This window comes from Ctenopharyngodon idella, chromosome 1 (assembly GCF_019924925.1).
Source record: "Ctenopharyngodon idella isolate HZGC_01 chromosome 1, HZGC01, whole genome shotgun sequence".
NCBI lineage: Eukaryota > Metazoa > Chordata > Actinopteri > Cypriniformes > Xenocyprididae > Ctenopharyngodon > Ctenopharyngodon idella.
In genome coordinates, this window is record NC_067220.1 from 41,972,731 (window position 1) to 41,989,361 (window position 16,631).

The 16,631-nt window shown below is 39.4% G+C and overlaps 1 protein-coding gene across 1 annotated transcript; it reads right to left on the bottom strand.

Moving 5' to 3' along the window:
- Positions 1-1,732: 1,732 nt before the first annotated feature.
- On the bottom strand, positions 1,733-15,459 carry rfx1b (regulatory factor X, 1b (influences HLA class II expression)). Its single transcript, XM_051899172.1, is given in 18 exon segments — positions 1,733-2,975; positions 3,115-3,160; positions 3,237-3,390; positions 4,889-5,097; positions 5,186-5,335; positions 5,417-5,514; positions 7,090-7,241; positions 7,341-7,450; positions 7,528-7,646; positions 7,754-7,875; positions 7,972-8,091; positions 9,106-9,287; positions 9,881-10,223; positions 10,319-10,380; positions 11,872-11,949; positions 12,041-12,138; positions 15,104-15,317; positions 15,319-15,459. Coding segments are annotated over 18 exon segments (2,529 nt in total). The 5' UTR covers positions 15,442-15,459; the 3' UTR covers positions 1,733-2,826.
- Between the last annotated feature and the right edge of the window lie 1,172 nt (positions 15,460-16,631).

Below are 16,631 nucleotides of genomic sequence, written 5' to 3' on the forward strand. Positions count from 1 at the left end.
ATGATATAAAACACACCAGTTATAACCCACTTGTGATTTTTTTTTAAACCTTTATTGTGTCTTAAAAACGGCGGTTGCTAACAAATCGCTAAAAGGGACTACTTCCTTTGCCGGGGACTTTAGATGTCATCATGACAAACAGGACGTTTGGACAGCATTTCTCATGAGAAAGTGGATAAGTATTCATACACAGCGCAGATCATAATCAGTGAGCATGTTTTTAAAAAAAGTTTGAGGAAGCTTGGTTGTGGTGACGTTGATCCGCGACCATGGTGTGCTGTAGTCCGTTTATAGCCTACCGTTAGCTTTTTATATCTGACGACTTTAGGCTTCAAGATGTATAAATGTTGTAAACTTGTAAAGATTATCTTGATAGACAAAACGTGTAAGTGTCATAACCCTTTGTTAAACAGCTTATTTTTTTGCAATTTTCCAAAAGTCTATGGGGAAAATGCATAGGCTTTCGATTGAGGGAACCCATGCGCCGCTAACTTCCGGGTTGGCTTGCAAAAACACATCATCTCTGAGGTACTCTATATAGTATTTATTAATATTTTTTAGCTTTTAATATTAATAATAAATAAATAATATAATTTCAGTTTACATTTTAGTCAGTTTGCTATGTGCTTTTGTCATTTGTGTTAGTTTTTTATATTTCAATTTAGCTTTATTTCAGTTTTAGACATTTTAGTACTTGAACTCATTTTAAGATATCTAATTTAATTTTTCTACTTTAAGTTTTTCTTCTGATATTTTATTTCAGCTTTATTTAAATTTTTGATCATATTTTTGATAGTTTTAGTTAACAATAACGACACTGAAAATGAGTTAAAATGAATGTTTGTAACAAATACAGCACATCTGAATGCATGAATTTTCTTAAAAGCTCTTCTTTAAAGGGACACTGAACTTTGAGGCACAATAATACAGATTTTTACATCGATTTCTGCTACAGTTACACTTCAAATAAGGCCATTATGGTTTCAAACAGTACAAGATCATAAAACTATATCATACATTAGCATAATCAAACACTGGAATCATTTCATACAACTAAATCCATACCATTTGCATATAGTAGTACAATGAAAGAAACATTGATTTATATACGTATATATATATTCAAAAACAATATAAACATGTGCGTGTGTATTAATAATCACTAGCATATCTATTCTTTTATTCATTAAGCGTGAACAATCATGTTTGTGCAATTAAAACTGCTGCAGAATCATTTCGATCATTAGATCTCTGTAACCTTTGGAGACGTTTGGCAGAACACTCTAGCTGCTGATTGGCTGGCAAAACCAAAGTGTTTATCACTGAAAACAGAGCCGTTAAATATTTCAACGGCTCTGGCTGAAACAGAGGCTCTGGCTTTTTACAGATGATTAACGATAAAACTGGCAGCCAATCAGAATCCATCCTGCTTTAGAGAGGTTGAGCATTTAAAGCGGCAGACGACAAAACTGCAGCGCGCGGTTAAAATAAACAGAACAATATCGTCCGTTGGTGTGGATGCTAATTATCGTTATAGTTATCGTTCTTGGTGTGAACGGGCGTTAATTAGATACAGAATATGTATGACTGAAGCGTCCAATCACTAAACATCTCGGTACTCTTTACTAATAAATGTGTTCAGTGTGTTTGTTAAAAACGAATCATTTGTGCTCGGCTCACTTGTGTGGATGTAGAATGAATGATTATGAAGAACACTGACAGATGAAATGAATCTCATTATGAACACATGACTCTTTTAATTCATTGTAGTGGTCAATGATTAAACATACATTGAACCTCATTCATGAAACTTGAGCTGAATGAATCTGTGGAAATCATTCTTTATGTACATTTTTGCATTGAATTGAACATGATAATTACGTGAAAACGGTTTTACACTGAATTGATTCTGCTCATATTTTATGAACGAGGCCTGATCAGATGCCAGACTGAGAAAATTAAAGCATCCTCATGATTGTTTTTGACATTTATTTATACATTTATGGATCTCTAGATTGAATAATCCTCTGAAGGCACATTAGATCCATTAGCATCAGTCTGATCGAATCACAAAGCATCAAAATTAGACATCTGATTAAAGCACAACAATTGTATATATTTTCATTAATATTAAAAAAAAGAGAGAGAGAAAAAAAAGTCGAAAGCATGGGAGGACATGTGGCGTTACAGCTGTGAAATGCAAAATCTTCAGTGACACCTTACATGACTACACTCATGAATATTAATGAGGAACAGGTCTAGGTAAGGTATGATTGGCTTTGGCAAAGGATGATTTCTATGGCAGCATGGAGCAGATGGACTTTATCAGAACAGCACTCTTAAAGGAACAGTTTGCCAAAAATTACACTTCTGTCATCATTTTTACACTCATCCTCATATCGTTCCAAACCCGTATGACTTTTTTCTTCTGCGGAACACACAAAGACAGTCTTTAGAACGACGTGAGGGTGAACACTTTAATTTTTGGGTGAGCTGTTCCTTTAAGAGTAAAGACACATGGCAGCTTTGATTGAGAAAATGAAGGCAATGAAAATGTGTGTGTGTGTGTGTGTGTGCTTAATTAAGGCATGTGAATGTTACCGTTCTTCATCAGCTCATATAGCAGCTCTGAGGTCTTCTGCACCTTAGGAAACTCAACTGATCAATTTCTCGCTGTGTTTCTTACAGTAAATGACCTGAACTTCCTCTAACAACTCAGCAAAACTGAAGAGTGTGTTTAGATCTGAACCTGACTCTGAAAGCAGTGACTTCAGCACATACAGTCATTTTATCCACAGACTGACAGTGTAAGTGTGAATGTGTGTGTTAGTTTTGAGTGGTGTTGTTGAACAGCTCTGTTCTGGCCAGTTTTGTGGGCGGCTCCAGTGACTCGTCCCCCAGAACCACAGAGTTGTCCGGAACAGGCATGTCCTGATCCTCATCGGTCTCATCTGTCTCATCGTCCTCTTCCTCATCTACACACATTCAGATACCAGATACATGACATTTACTGATGAGAGAATGTTCTGGGTGGTTGCTAGAGCAGTGGTATGTGGTTGCATATAAAATATGGATTGGTGTCAGGCATTTTTATAGTTTTGAATTAGCATGTACCTTTATCAGGATCCATTGACCTCTGACTTCTGTTCAGACAGGCAAACTGAAACAACAAACATGAAGTAAAATCACTGTATGACTGTTTATTTGACAGTATGCAAGTGTGTGTGAATGCGTACCTCTCCCATAACAGCGATAGGCGTCTCTCCTTTAGCCTGTGCGACTCTGTGCTCGATCAGGTAGTACATGTACTCGTCATACAGCAGTCTGATCAGATGAAACGAGCCGAAACTGGCTGCGCTGCGCAGGGTCAGATCTCTGATCACCATTGAACTACAAAACACACACACACACACTCAGTTAGATTATTACAATATAACAACTAAAGACAGACACTAAAACCCCTAAAAGCACACAGTACGGGGCTGCCATCAGCTTTTTGACTCATTTAATCTGTGGCCCTGTTTCCACCTGGTATTAAGATGCATTTTGGTTGATTGGATCACAAGTAAATACAGCTGTAAACGGGGTCTAAAACGTTTTGAGCAATGTGATCCACTTTCGACCACTTCCAGAGGTAGTGGAAAACACGTGTTCGAACAGCACAAAATACCGCCTACTGACCTAACGCATAAACATTATGGGACACACGCTAGCCAGACAGGATTTAAACAATAGGGGCTTTCGCACTGGGTAATTCTAGAAACTTCTAGGAACTAGTCACCAGGATGGTTCCCCGAGAACTAATTGCTCCCCTAGGGCCGTTTTCCTGGTTGCGTCGCACCGCCAGTAGGGACTCTGATGTGACGTAAGCTGCGCTTGATGTTGTGACTTTTATTTTGACGTCTTCATCAGTTTACGATCTGTTTAACAGCCTGTCTAATATGTTATTAGATAGAACTGTTATACAAAGAAAGAAGACAGTATATGAAAAAGCATTATCGTTTGCCATGTGGTTGATGTCCAATGTCACTAGCTGAGCAGAAATACTTAATCATGTTTCTCTTGGTCCCCTCAAAGTTGCGTTGGATTTTCTCCTTAACTCGAGAGGTCTATCTATCATTGTTTTCCATGTTCGTAGAGTTAGTTTGAGGATTAAATATATAGGCTATAAACTGTGTTTACACAGCTTTTTTTTTTAAACGGCGAGTACTGGTGTTTCACGTGCGTTCGGCCAATCAACACTTACGTCACAGGTAGTTCCTATTGTGCTGGTTTAGACCCTACTCTGAAGTAGGAGCTAATTTAGTTCCGCCAAAAGGAGTTCCTAGAACTAAAATCGCTCCTAGTTCCACGGCTAAATCTGGGTACTTTCGCCAGTAGTTCTAGGAACTATGAAAATGTTCCTCCGGTGTGAAAGCCCCTTTTGTCGGCTGAAGACCCAAGTTTGGTTTGAATAGGAAAAATGTACCAAGCACAATGTTCTCTCTCCATTCCTGATTTCTAACACACACTCACTGTGTTCGGCCGGTCTTGCAGCTGTCAGAGCAGAAATGAAAGCTGATGCACTCCATATGTTTTTCGTCATCTCTGTGCGCATTCATAATTAAATTTTGTGAGCTTATTTTGTCCATTAGATCGAAAGATCCGAAAAAACCCATACCCATAGACCCTCTCCTCGAAGAAATCAGGACAGAAGTGGTTGAAAGTGGACAGACAGATTAACAAAACAGACAGATTAAAACACCAGGTGTAAACGGGAATGTGTCTCCCTCGTTCACTTGTGATTCGATTGACCAAAATACATCTTAATACAAGGTAGAAACAGGGCCAGAGATTCAATACACAAAACTGAACTCTGTGTACACTGGGCAGTAAGCAGTACTCTCACCTATAGAAGCTCCATTTGAGCAGGAAGAGTTTGGCCGCTTTGGGTAAGGTCTGGCTGTCGGTGTACGGCTTCAGGACCTGTGAGACCACCCCATCCAGCCACGCGGCCCACTGCTCCAGAGAGTTCTGCTGCTGCAGGGTGATTTTAAAGTCCTGCTCCAGCCGCTGGACCATGCCATCTTCACAACCACACACCCATGAGGCCTGCTCCTAAACACACACACACACACACATATATACAGATTTAGAACTGCAGGGAGATCTGAGGATGTGACAGGAACAGAGCGAGCTGTGTTACCTGTACATTGGTGAAGTCGACGCGGTTGAGGTCACTGAGCATCTGTGTGATCTGAGCCGTGTTCTGCAGGACAGCGCGGGCCGCCTGAGCCAGATGATTGAGAGATGTGTAGCGCCGCAGAGTCTGAGCGAATGCTCCCGCACACACCACCTATACAAAACAACACACAGCGTTAGCATGACCACACTGAGGACAGAGGCCAGTCAGAGGAAACCTGTGTGCGTATCAGACCTTGATGCGGACCATCTCCTCTGGGATGCTGATCATGGCATTTGTGAGCCAGTTCTCCAGACTCTTAGCAAAGTTACGGATGGCTTGAGTTAAGGCACCTACAGGAACAGAGAGAGAGAATCAAAATAAAGATAATGAGACATCTCAAATTCTGCATCCAAAGTACAATTTTTATTTACTTTCATAGTCATTTGCTGCAATGAAATGACTTTAATCATAAGGAAGTGTTGAGAATGTTGAGCTGTACTGAGTTCTGTTGAATAGCATGGAAATTTGTGAAGAATTCTATTTTTAGAGTTTTGTATGGTTATATAGAGTCAAGCAAGTGACATTTTTTAACATCCTCTGATAGCATAGTGACAGTAGGACTGTCTAAATAAGTTGACAAGTTTTCATAAAAAAATCCCTATGGAGAAAATAAATACTATGAAAATAGTTTTAGTTATGATTTTTCCCCCCATTTGGTTAAGTCTAGTTAGTTTTGTATCAAATACAATGTGATTTTCGATGATCGAGATCTGCCAGCAGCTCATTTTTCCTCTTGAGCAAGCGGTCTGCTCACAGCTTATCCTGCCATGAAAACTCCCATAGACCAGCAAACCAATGAGAACGCGGGACAATGGTGACGCTCCATAACAAAACAGCGAAGGCGCAAAAGCTGCTGTAGATCAGCTTACCCGGAAGTCTCCGTAACTGGCAGATTTAAAGAAAATTACCATCATTTGGCAAATAAATAAATTAAAGACAGTTACATACACATTTCCAATCATGTAGGCTTTATGGTACACCTCAAACAAGGGATTTAATAGAAATTTATAATGTTAATATTAGTTGCCAAGTCCACGAATGGCTTGGGTATGCAGAGCATTCGCAGCTTATATGGACCGCACGCCACTGTCATTGGGACTAAAGTTGATATATAGTTTGTATAGTGTTGAGTAGAGTTTGAGTATCTCACAGAGGATGGTGATTATAAATAGTGTGCACAGCATTGTGTAGTTTTGTAACTCAGTGGGATGGAGTTTATATAGAATTTGTGTAGAGTTGTGTAACTCACTAGGGATGGGTCTCAGGACATCAGGAATGAGGATCTCCCTAGGCTTTGATACAGCAAGTTGATTTATATAAAGTTTGTTTAGAGTTTGTAGAGTTTTGTAATTCATTGGGACTAGAGTTGATATAGAGTTTGTATTACATTGTGTAGGATTGTGATTATTTTTAGTTTGTATAGAGTTATGTAGAGTTTTGTAACTAATTGGAATGGTGTTTATAGTTTGTGTAGAGTTGTGTAACTCATGGTGGATGATAGTTATATATAGCTTGTATAGAGTTTAGTAACTCACTGGGAATGTTGTTTATATTAAGTTTGCATAGAGTTATGTAGAATTGTATAATTCATTACTTTTGTATATGTTTTGAAGAGTTATAAATAACTGCGAAGGAGTTTATATACATTGTGTAGTGTTGTGTGACTTACTGTGGATGTTTGTTTGGCATTGTGTAGAATTGTGTAACTCATTGGGACTAGAGTTGATATAGAGTTTGTATAGCATTGTGTAGGGTTGTGTATCTCTCAGAGGATGGTGATTATATATAGTGTGCATAGCATTGTGTAGAGTTTGTAACAGTGGGATGAAGTTTATATAGAGTTTGTGTAGAGTTGCGTAACTCACTGGGGATGGGTCTCAGGACATCAGGGATGAGGATCTCCACTAGGCTTTGGTACAGCAAGTTGTCGCATTCGCGGGTCCAGTTGAGGACGGGCTCATATTTACACAACAGAACCAGAACTGACTTGGGCAAACGCTTCTCTGATTCATCGTTACTGTACAGACAGAGAGACGTCAGTGAGACACAAGACAACATCACAACACCTGTGATGGTATGAGAAGTCAATATATGTGTGTGTGTGAGCAGCTCTCACAGGTCAAGTGTGTCCGTGTCACTGGTTTGTCCTTCACTGAACCTCCAGAAGCTCTTCCACAGCGTCTCCACAAGAGGGAACTGCAGGTTTACCATCACGTCCAGAATCGCCTACAAACAGACACACACATTATACACCAGAACACTACAATAAACACACATCTGACATCCTGAGCACACACACACACCTCGCAGTGCTCTCTGTAGACCAGCTGATATGTGAGTACGTGTTGAGGAAGGAGTCCGTCCGGCAGAGATTTACCCTCATCCTCGATCACAGGGAACTCCGGCAGACTGCGAGACGCATCTGACACACACACACATTCAAACAGCTGATGTCATATCCTGAGAATACGATTACGAATACATTTCCATTTTACAATATCCTGTATAGAGAAAGACAGACTATCTTACCCAAAAACTGCTGATACTGGTGAACCTGGGCGCTGATGTCGGATAGTCCCCCACCTTGTTGATGCCCCACCCCCAGGCCCATTCCATTGGTCAGTCCCTCCACCTTCTGCACAGGCTTTAATCTTTACCAAGAGATGAAGGGTGTCAATCAAACTAACAACAGCAAATCATTAACACAAACTGTAAACACAAACACACACACACACACACACACAGACCTCTGTTTCTGTGAGTACGGCTGTTGTCTCATGGCCAGGTGTTGCTGGTCCTCTACCAGTCTGTGCAGGGGGGAGTTGCTCTTGATTCGAAGGCCATAGTAATGGTACTTAGAGTTCCCTCTAAAACACACACACACACACACACACACACACAAACACACACGCTTTAATATTAGCCTGTTCTAGCCAGTGTTATTTTAGTATCATTGATATACCATTACAGTTTTTGTTAAAGGGATAGTTCACCCAAAAACGAAAATTCTGTCATTAATTACTTACCCTCATGTAGTTTCAAACCCGTAAGACTTTCGTTCATTTCATTCGGAATACAAATTAAGTCCTTTTTGATGAAATCTGAGAGCTTTCTGTCCCTCCATTGACAGTCAGCTCTCGGGTCAACACAACACGCATGTGTCATGGTGCTCTCGTGAATGTGTTTTGGAGATTAATATTTTGTAAATAAAATGGTAAAACGTGTTTTTTTTTTTGCACAAACAAAGCACTCGTGTCGCTTTATAAAATGAAGGTAAAACCACTGGAGTCATATGGATTACTTTAATGATGTCTTTACTGCCTTTCTGGGGCTTGATAGTGGTAGTTGCGTAGACTGTCAATGGAGGGACAGAAATCTCTTGGATTTTATCAAAAATATCTTAATTTTTGTTCAGAAGATGAATGAAGATTTGACATGAGGAAGGACATAAGGGTGAGTAATTAATGACAGAAATTAAATTTTTGGGTGAACTAACCCTTTAATATTTTGAATTAGATATATTTTTTGTTTTCACTTTAATTTTAGTTAAAGCTGTATTAATTTTATTGTGCATTTTGGCTTTTTTAAATTTCTATATAGTTTTTATTTATAGTTTTAGTTATTTTAGTACTTCAAGTTAAACAAAAATGAGAAATGTTAACTTGGCAACTAGCTGAAGATGTTTTTGGTAAATATTTTCCATCATAGATTTGTTTATAGTCTTGTTTCTAAATAAAAAAAAACGTCTGGACCAATGAGATTTGACTGTGGGCGGAGCAATCCGGTACAATGAATAGAAAAATAAAGCAAAATGTTGCACGTTGCTTGTCGTGGCTTGAAGATTTATTGCGCCACACCTGGTCTGGACCGTGTGATTGTACCTGGTGCCGAGGCGTCTTGTCCTGAGGCCCATGAACACAGAGCGGATGAGTTTGCCAAAGGAGGCGGCATTCACGGGTTCCAGCTTGGTCTGCTGGCAGTGCAGGAGGTAATGACAGTAGAGAGTACAGCGAGGAAGACTTACACCTTCAGCTGTCTCGTAGTTATCCATCAGCCACTGCACCTGAAGACAGAAGACAGTAGATGTTAAAGGGTGAATTCACCGCTGACAAGATGGGCCTTTAAAGAGGACCTATAATGCCCCTTTTCACAAGATGTAATAAAAGTCTCTGGTGTCCCTAGAATGTGTCTGTGAAGTTTCAGCTCAAAATACCCCACAGATCATTTATTATAGCTTGTCAAATTTGCCCCTATTTGGGTGTGAGCAAAAACACGCCGTTTTTGTGTGTGTCCCATTAAATGCAAATGAGCTGCTGCTCCCGGCCCCCTTTCCAGAAGAGGGCGGAGCTTTAACAGCTCATGCTTCGGTTGCTCAACAACAACAAAGCTGGAGAATCTCACGCAGCCAAAATGAGGATTGTCAGTAATGGTTTTCAGCCTTACATTGTTCAAACCGGAGTCGGACACTGATGGAGAGACTCAGGAAGAAGTTACAACTTTTAGAGTGCATCTGGATGTTCCTGAATGGATAGTGGATAAATTTATGTAGTTGCTGTGGAGTTGATTCAACTCATCGACTAGCATGTGCGATAAATTTTGTCAGCAAAAGTCTGGTAGAAACATTCATGCCGTACCGATGAAAACAAACATACTCACAGTTGCAGGCGAAGCGCGTGTGTTGTGTGAGAAATTCTGGTTCCCTCCGCCGAGCATGTACCCTCCCTGAATCACGTAACTCCCCGCCCCTCCGCTGGTGACCACGCCTCCTGCCCCGCCCACTCCCGACGAGGACCCACCAGCCACCACGGTGATCCCCGAATTGCCGTCTGAGAACATGGAGACCACCCCTGTGCCCGTATCGGATGTCACAGACACAGCCTGAGTGGTGGCAGGGGACGTGACCTGCGAGCCGGTGGTGGGCGAGGTCTCATAGTAAGTGACAGAGGGCGTGGCTTGAGGGTAGAGGGAGGAGTCTGTGAAAGGGTAACTACTGGAACGACTGAAGAGGGAGAGAGAAAGAGAAATACAGAGCAAGGTAAATGTTTTCAGGAGTCAAGAGAAGCTAAATAAATGCCTGTGTGTGTTTATGCTCACATTGCAGTATTGTTGTAGTTGGTGTCTCCCTCCACAAACTGGCCTGAGTACACATGCTGTACCTACACACAAACAAACAAACATCATTTCACATCAGACATTTAAATGGCTCTTGTCTGCCTGTAGATGCGCCCGTCTGTTTGTCTCCTATAGCTGGACCCTTTTATTTTTACCCATCTTTCCCTCAGGTTTGGTTTAATTGAGTCAGATATGAGGGCGAACATCACAAAACATGTCTATACAATGTCTTCCAAATTATTATGCAAGTGACATATAAATAGGATTTCAGTACAATAAACATTCAGATTTTAGTTTTTCAAATAAAGTGTTTGTTTACTTTATTCCTCATATCTTTTTAGATAACTGGTATCAATCTCAGACAGGTTTGTTCAATAGTTTTTCAGGTCTACTTAGGCCTTAAGGGGGTTGTTCCACATTATTAAGCAAGTCATAGTTCTCATGCAATATGGGGAGGAAGAAAGATCTTTCTGAAGATGAAAAGCATAAAATGGTGCAATGTCTTGCAAAACGCATAAAAACAACTAATATTTTGAGAAAACTGAATAGAGATTATCAAACTATCATAAGATTTGTGAGTGATTTACACAAGAGAACTAGGTCAGATTCAGCCACTCCTAACCACAGCTCACAAAGAGAAACATTTACAGTGGGTTTAGAAATACATTTTCAAACAGGTTTAGTGCCGAGGTGTTTTTTGCAGCATGGGATAGTGCGTTGTCCAGAATGAAAGTCATTTATTTCAGAAGGCACTATCCTTCTTTTTATACCATAGCAGAAAACGGTCAGTTATAAACTCATTTTGACACCCTCAGAGACCCTAAAGGGACCTTCCATCTCACTTCCCAATATTCCAGCCCAAATCATCACCCACTCACCAACCATCCAGAAATCCATCCATCTGGACCATCCATTGTAGTACGGCATTCGTCAGTGAATAAAACTATTTAAAGAGGACCTATAATGCCCCTTTTTCTGGTGTCCCCAGAATGTGTCTGTGAAGTTTCAGCTCAAAATACCCCACAGATCATTTATTATAGCTTGTCAAATTTGCCCCTATTTGGGTGTGAGCAAAAACACGCCGTTTTTGTGTGTGTCCCTTTAAATGTAAATGAGCTGCTGCTCCCGGCCCCCTTTCCAGAAGAGGGCGGAGCTTTAACAGCTTGCGCTTCGGCTGCTCAACAACAACAAAGCTGGAGAATCTCACGCAGCCAAAATGAGGATTGTCAGTAACGGTGTTCAGCCTTACATTGTTCAAACCGGAGTTGGACACTGATGGAGAGACTCAGGAAGAAGTTACAACTTTTAGAATGAATCTGGACGTTTCTGAATGGATAGTGGATAAATTTATGTAGCTGCTGTGGAGTTGATTCAACTCATCGACTAGCATGTGCCGTCATGTTAACTGTAATCCTGCTATGTCACTTGCATAATAATTTGGAACACAGTGTATGAAGTCAAACCTAAATTTGTACTTAAATACATTAAACTAGACCTCATGTTTTTATGAAGTTATGAAGTTTGTGTGTTTGTACCTCAGGTGTGATGTGTAGATTACTGACCCCCAGTTGTCCACTTTGACTCTTGGTTGTGGCCTGAACAACTGACCTCTGCTGGACACAGACCACCACAGTTTATGGACTTATCTGATTATTATGGCTTTGATGTATATAACCCATATATACACAAATGTACATGCATTACCTGTGCTGTCTGCACCTGCTGCACTACCTGTGTGGGTACACCTGTCTGTCCTGCCGGAGGAGAGCTAGATTCAGAGTCATTTGAGTGAAGAGAGCCCTCTATATAAACACAGAAACAAGCCATATAAACAATAAAATACTGTATAATATGCTTTTCAGGCAGAAACTCATTCGCATATTAAAAAGATCATATCATTGAAACAAGATTGTTCTTGATGTTTTGAGATTAATTGTATGAAAACATACTGTAACTTTAAAAACTCAAATGGAAATTACAAATGGGGAAAAAAACATTTGACGCAAAACTGCAAAAGTGACTGAAATCATCATGATTTTGTCACCTGAATGATGAGCTCATTAACATATGACCACCCATATTTACATATTCATATTCATATTCAGCAACTTATCTACAGCATTGTTACTCATTTCATTGTTTTTATATGATGTTACCAGTCATAAGAGGTAATTTACACAAGATCAAAATCTTAAAGGTACAGCAGCCAAAACAACCTGTTTAGTTTAGAGGAACATTCTGGGTTTAAAAAAAAACAAAACAAAATTCAGCAAAACTGTAGAATATGGCTACTTTACAGTAATGAATATAACATCCACCACATCTTACTACAAAGAGACGCACATATGTGTGTGTGTGTGTGTGTGCAAGAGAGACACACAATGAGAGGAAGACACACTGAAAAAAAAGATAAAGAGACAAAAACACTAAATGAGAAGGAAACACGTGACAAAACCGCGCTCAAAAAGGAGGAAATGATGACTGTGTCAAGGGGAAGAGACGCGTTTCACTCAGTACAAAACCTACAGAAGGAAATAAAAATCAAGTCAATACAGAAATATCTAAATGCCAAAACAAGCCCTCGTACTTACGATACAGCACATCCAGGCTGTACAGACAGCTACTGTAGAACATGATCTGAACACTCAGGACACATCCAGCCATTTCTCTTTATATCACGCTCATACGGCCGGCCTTGAACAATTAATCTCCACAGATGGAGCAAGAAAGCTCTAGTTCAGGTAAACATGGGTATCAGATAGAGAGAGAGATTGAGAGAGGAGAAATCAAGCTAAAGAAAGGATGAGAATATGCACCGTTTACTTTTATTTTGATTTTCATTCTGTATTTTCCTGCATCCTTCAGTTTATCTCTCTACTCAATTAAATTATTCTCTGATATCACCATCCTTCACGTGTTCAGCTTTCAACTACAGCCTTTCTACAGGTGTTTTGCTGTTCTCTTTTTTCATATCGATTAATACAAATGTCCATCTGCTATATAATTAAAATTACATACTTACTTTTTTTTTCTATATATTTTATATAGAAACTATTTTAGTCAGCATGAATTTTTTATATAGACATGTAATTTATGTTAAAGTTTTATGTTGAGATTTTAATAATATATAACATAAATTATCAATAAATACAGTATATATATATATATTGGTTTTTATTTTCGATATAAAAATATAGTCAATATTATTTTCTATTAATTTAATATTTTGATTAAATTATCACTGATTATACACTACCATTCAAAAGTTTGGAATAATTAAGATTTTTTAATGTTTTTTAAGAGTCTCTTCTCTCTTCTATATTGTGAAATATAATTACAACTAAAAATAACTGTCTACTAATTGAATATACTGTAAAATATACAATCAAAGCTGAATTTTCAGCCTCATTACTCCAGTCTTCAGTGTCACATGATCCTTCAGAAATCATTCGAATATGCTGATTTGCTGCTTAAAGGGTTTGTTTACACAAAAATGAAAATTATCCCATGATTTACTCACCCTCAAGCCATCCTAGGTGTATATGACTATGTTCTTTCAGATGAACACAATATGAGATATATTTAAAAAATATCCTGACTGACTCTTCACGATTTATAATGGTAGTGAACGATTTTGAAGCCCAAAAAAATGCATCGATCCATCATAAAAGTAATCCACACAGCTCCAGGGGGTTAATAAAGGCCTTCTAAAGCAAAGCGATGGGTTTTGTAAGAAAAATATCCATATTTATGGCTGTACGCATTGATTTGCGGCAGGAGAATAACCCCTGACCCGACGCATGACGCAATGACGAACGAATTAGAAGTCTAAAATGAGAATTTTTAGAGTTTGTTTCTCAGCCCTATATGTTTGAACTGTGAGAGGCGTCTAAGCTTACAATACTCCTACATCCTACAGTCATACATTGCATCACAGGTTATAAAGTTTTAAATATGGACATTTTTCTTACAAAAAACCATTGCTTCACTTCAGAATGCCTTTATTAAGGCATATGGATTACTTTTATGATGGATGGATGCACTTTTTGGGCTTTAAAGATCACGCCCCCCATTCACTACCATTATAAAGCTTGGAAGAGCCAGAATATTTTTAAATATATATTTGATTGTGTTCATCTGAAAGAAGAAAGTCATATACACCTAGAATGGCTTGAGGGAGAGTAAATCATGGGATAATTTTCATTTTTGGATGAACTATCCCTATATCCTTAATGTTTTGTAACATTATAAATGTCTTTACTGTCACTTTTATCTTCACATTCACTTATTTATTTGAGGTTTTTGTGGCCACTATCTTTAGTCTATCAGGTCTCACAGTACCGTCCTTCTTATCCATATAAACTTTGTGTTAATTAAAGCTACAGCGATAGGAAGTCCATCCACACACACTTCTCCAGGCTGCTGAGTAGGCAGTGCTGTCATAACGGCTGCCAATTAGAGCGTTACAATGTTCAGTCATCAGAAAAACGTGTGTGTGTGCGTCTGTGCGTGTTAAATAAAAAGCACAAGCACAAGGAAACATGTGTGGAGATAAACACGCAACAGCAGCCGTGTGTATTTCGAGGTCTTTCTATTCAGGGAGAGACCTAGAGAGTGTCAGGTGTCTGCTAGATCGCATTACACACGCTTTCGTACACGCAATGCATATAAACTAGCGGCGCCATAATGGTCTGGTCTGCAGGTTCAGTCGCAACTAAGTGTGACATGGGAAGTTAAGTCTACATCTAGTGAAGTGCGTGTGCTCACCGGTAACGGTTACCACAATGTACTGCTGGGCGCTTTGGCCGTTTCCTGACTGGGAGGCAGGGCTTTGTATCTCTCCTGCAACATACTGCGCTGCGGTCACGGCTCCCTGAGGGGGTGTGGCCAGGACTTTCTTTTGAGCGACCGAGGGCGTGGCCTGCACTCTTATGATAGAGCCCGTCTGTGCTGAAGCAGACCCCGGCGAGCTCTGCATGTCAGGACAGGAACTGAGACGTGGTGGTAGAAGTGGCTTTTTGCTGGGTCGATGAGGCTGTCGTGACGTTGCCCCCTTGTGACTGGGAGGGTTGAAGCTCCTCAGCAGTGTAGCCTGAAGTTGCCATGACGACAACAGCCAAATCCCTCTGCAAATAGAAATGAAAAAGACAGATTAAGCCATGCAGGAAGTTAAAAGCAAACAGATTTGGACTTCTTGTTTTAATGATAGACAGTATTGCCCTGGAGGCTATTTCACAATTACACTTAAATTACATTTGTGTCCTTATGGAAGAAGAATTCAGTCAAAACTATTGTTTTTTTCATCATGCACTGGTAAATTTTGAGATTATGGGCCATTTTGCTTCCATAACATGTCTTCTTTCAAACTAGTGGAAAGAAAACAAGCAAAATACACATTTAAGTGTTTGTTTTATTACACTTTATCTATTTGCGTCTGTACATTCAATTACAATACATAATTTTAAAGGCCGTTTTCTCCACATGATTTTTTTTCTCCTGCACTTCAGCAGCACTTACATACACCAATCTATATTCTGAAGGTTTTTATACAGGGGATCCTTCATATACCATTTCTTTATATATTCCTAAATTGGCTGTTGACAGGTCAACAAAATTTTGAACCTGGTTTTAATAAGTGTTCAATTTCTGTTCTGGAAATATATGCAAATTAGAGCATACTAATAGTGTGCGTAGTATAATGTAGAGCTGCACGATTAATCATTAAAAGATTGCAATCTCGATTCAAACATTCCTAAATGCCGCTGATCCAGAGAGAGCCGATGTCATGTATAGGTATGAAACAGCTTCACAAACAGTCTTTTGAACATCACAGTATGGTTGTCTGTTGCAAACATTTAAATGATCACAGAAGTACTGGGATAAAAGTTTATAGTTTGGATATAAACACTGACGTCTACGGTAGCGATCAAAATAGAGCAAATCACCTTTTGAAAGTAACTTGATGCTTCAAATAAAGATTGTATCAATTACATCGTTACACCAGTAGGTGGAGACAAATGACTGTTAAAAAGTGTATTTGTCATTGAATCAATCATTCAAGAGATTTGTTCAAAATGCTCATTCCTCCAGGGCTCCGTTTATGTCCAATTTTATTTATGCCCTTCCTTTGCTAACATCCCTCCGTCTTGTTGACTCAGATGCACGTCATTGCTTACGTTGCTTGAGTGCCCAATACTGGCGGAACCCTTGCGATGTGTTTATATGGAACGCGCTAAGCCCTTGATCACTGCAATCCGCAATGGAGCTGATTTATTATTTACAATTGTTTCCCTTA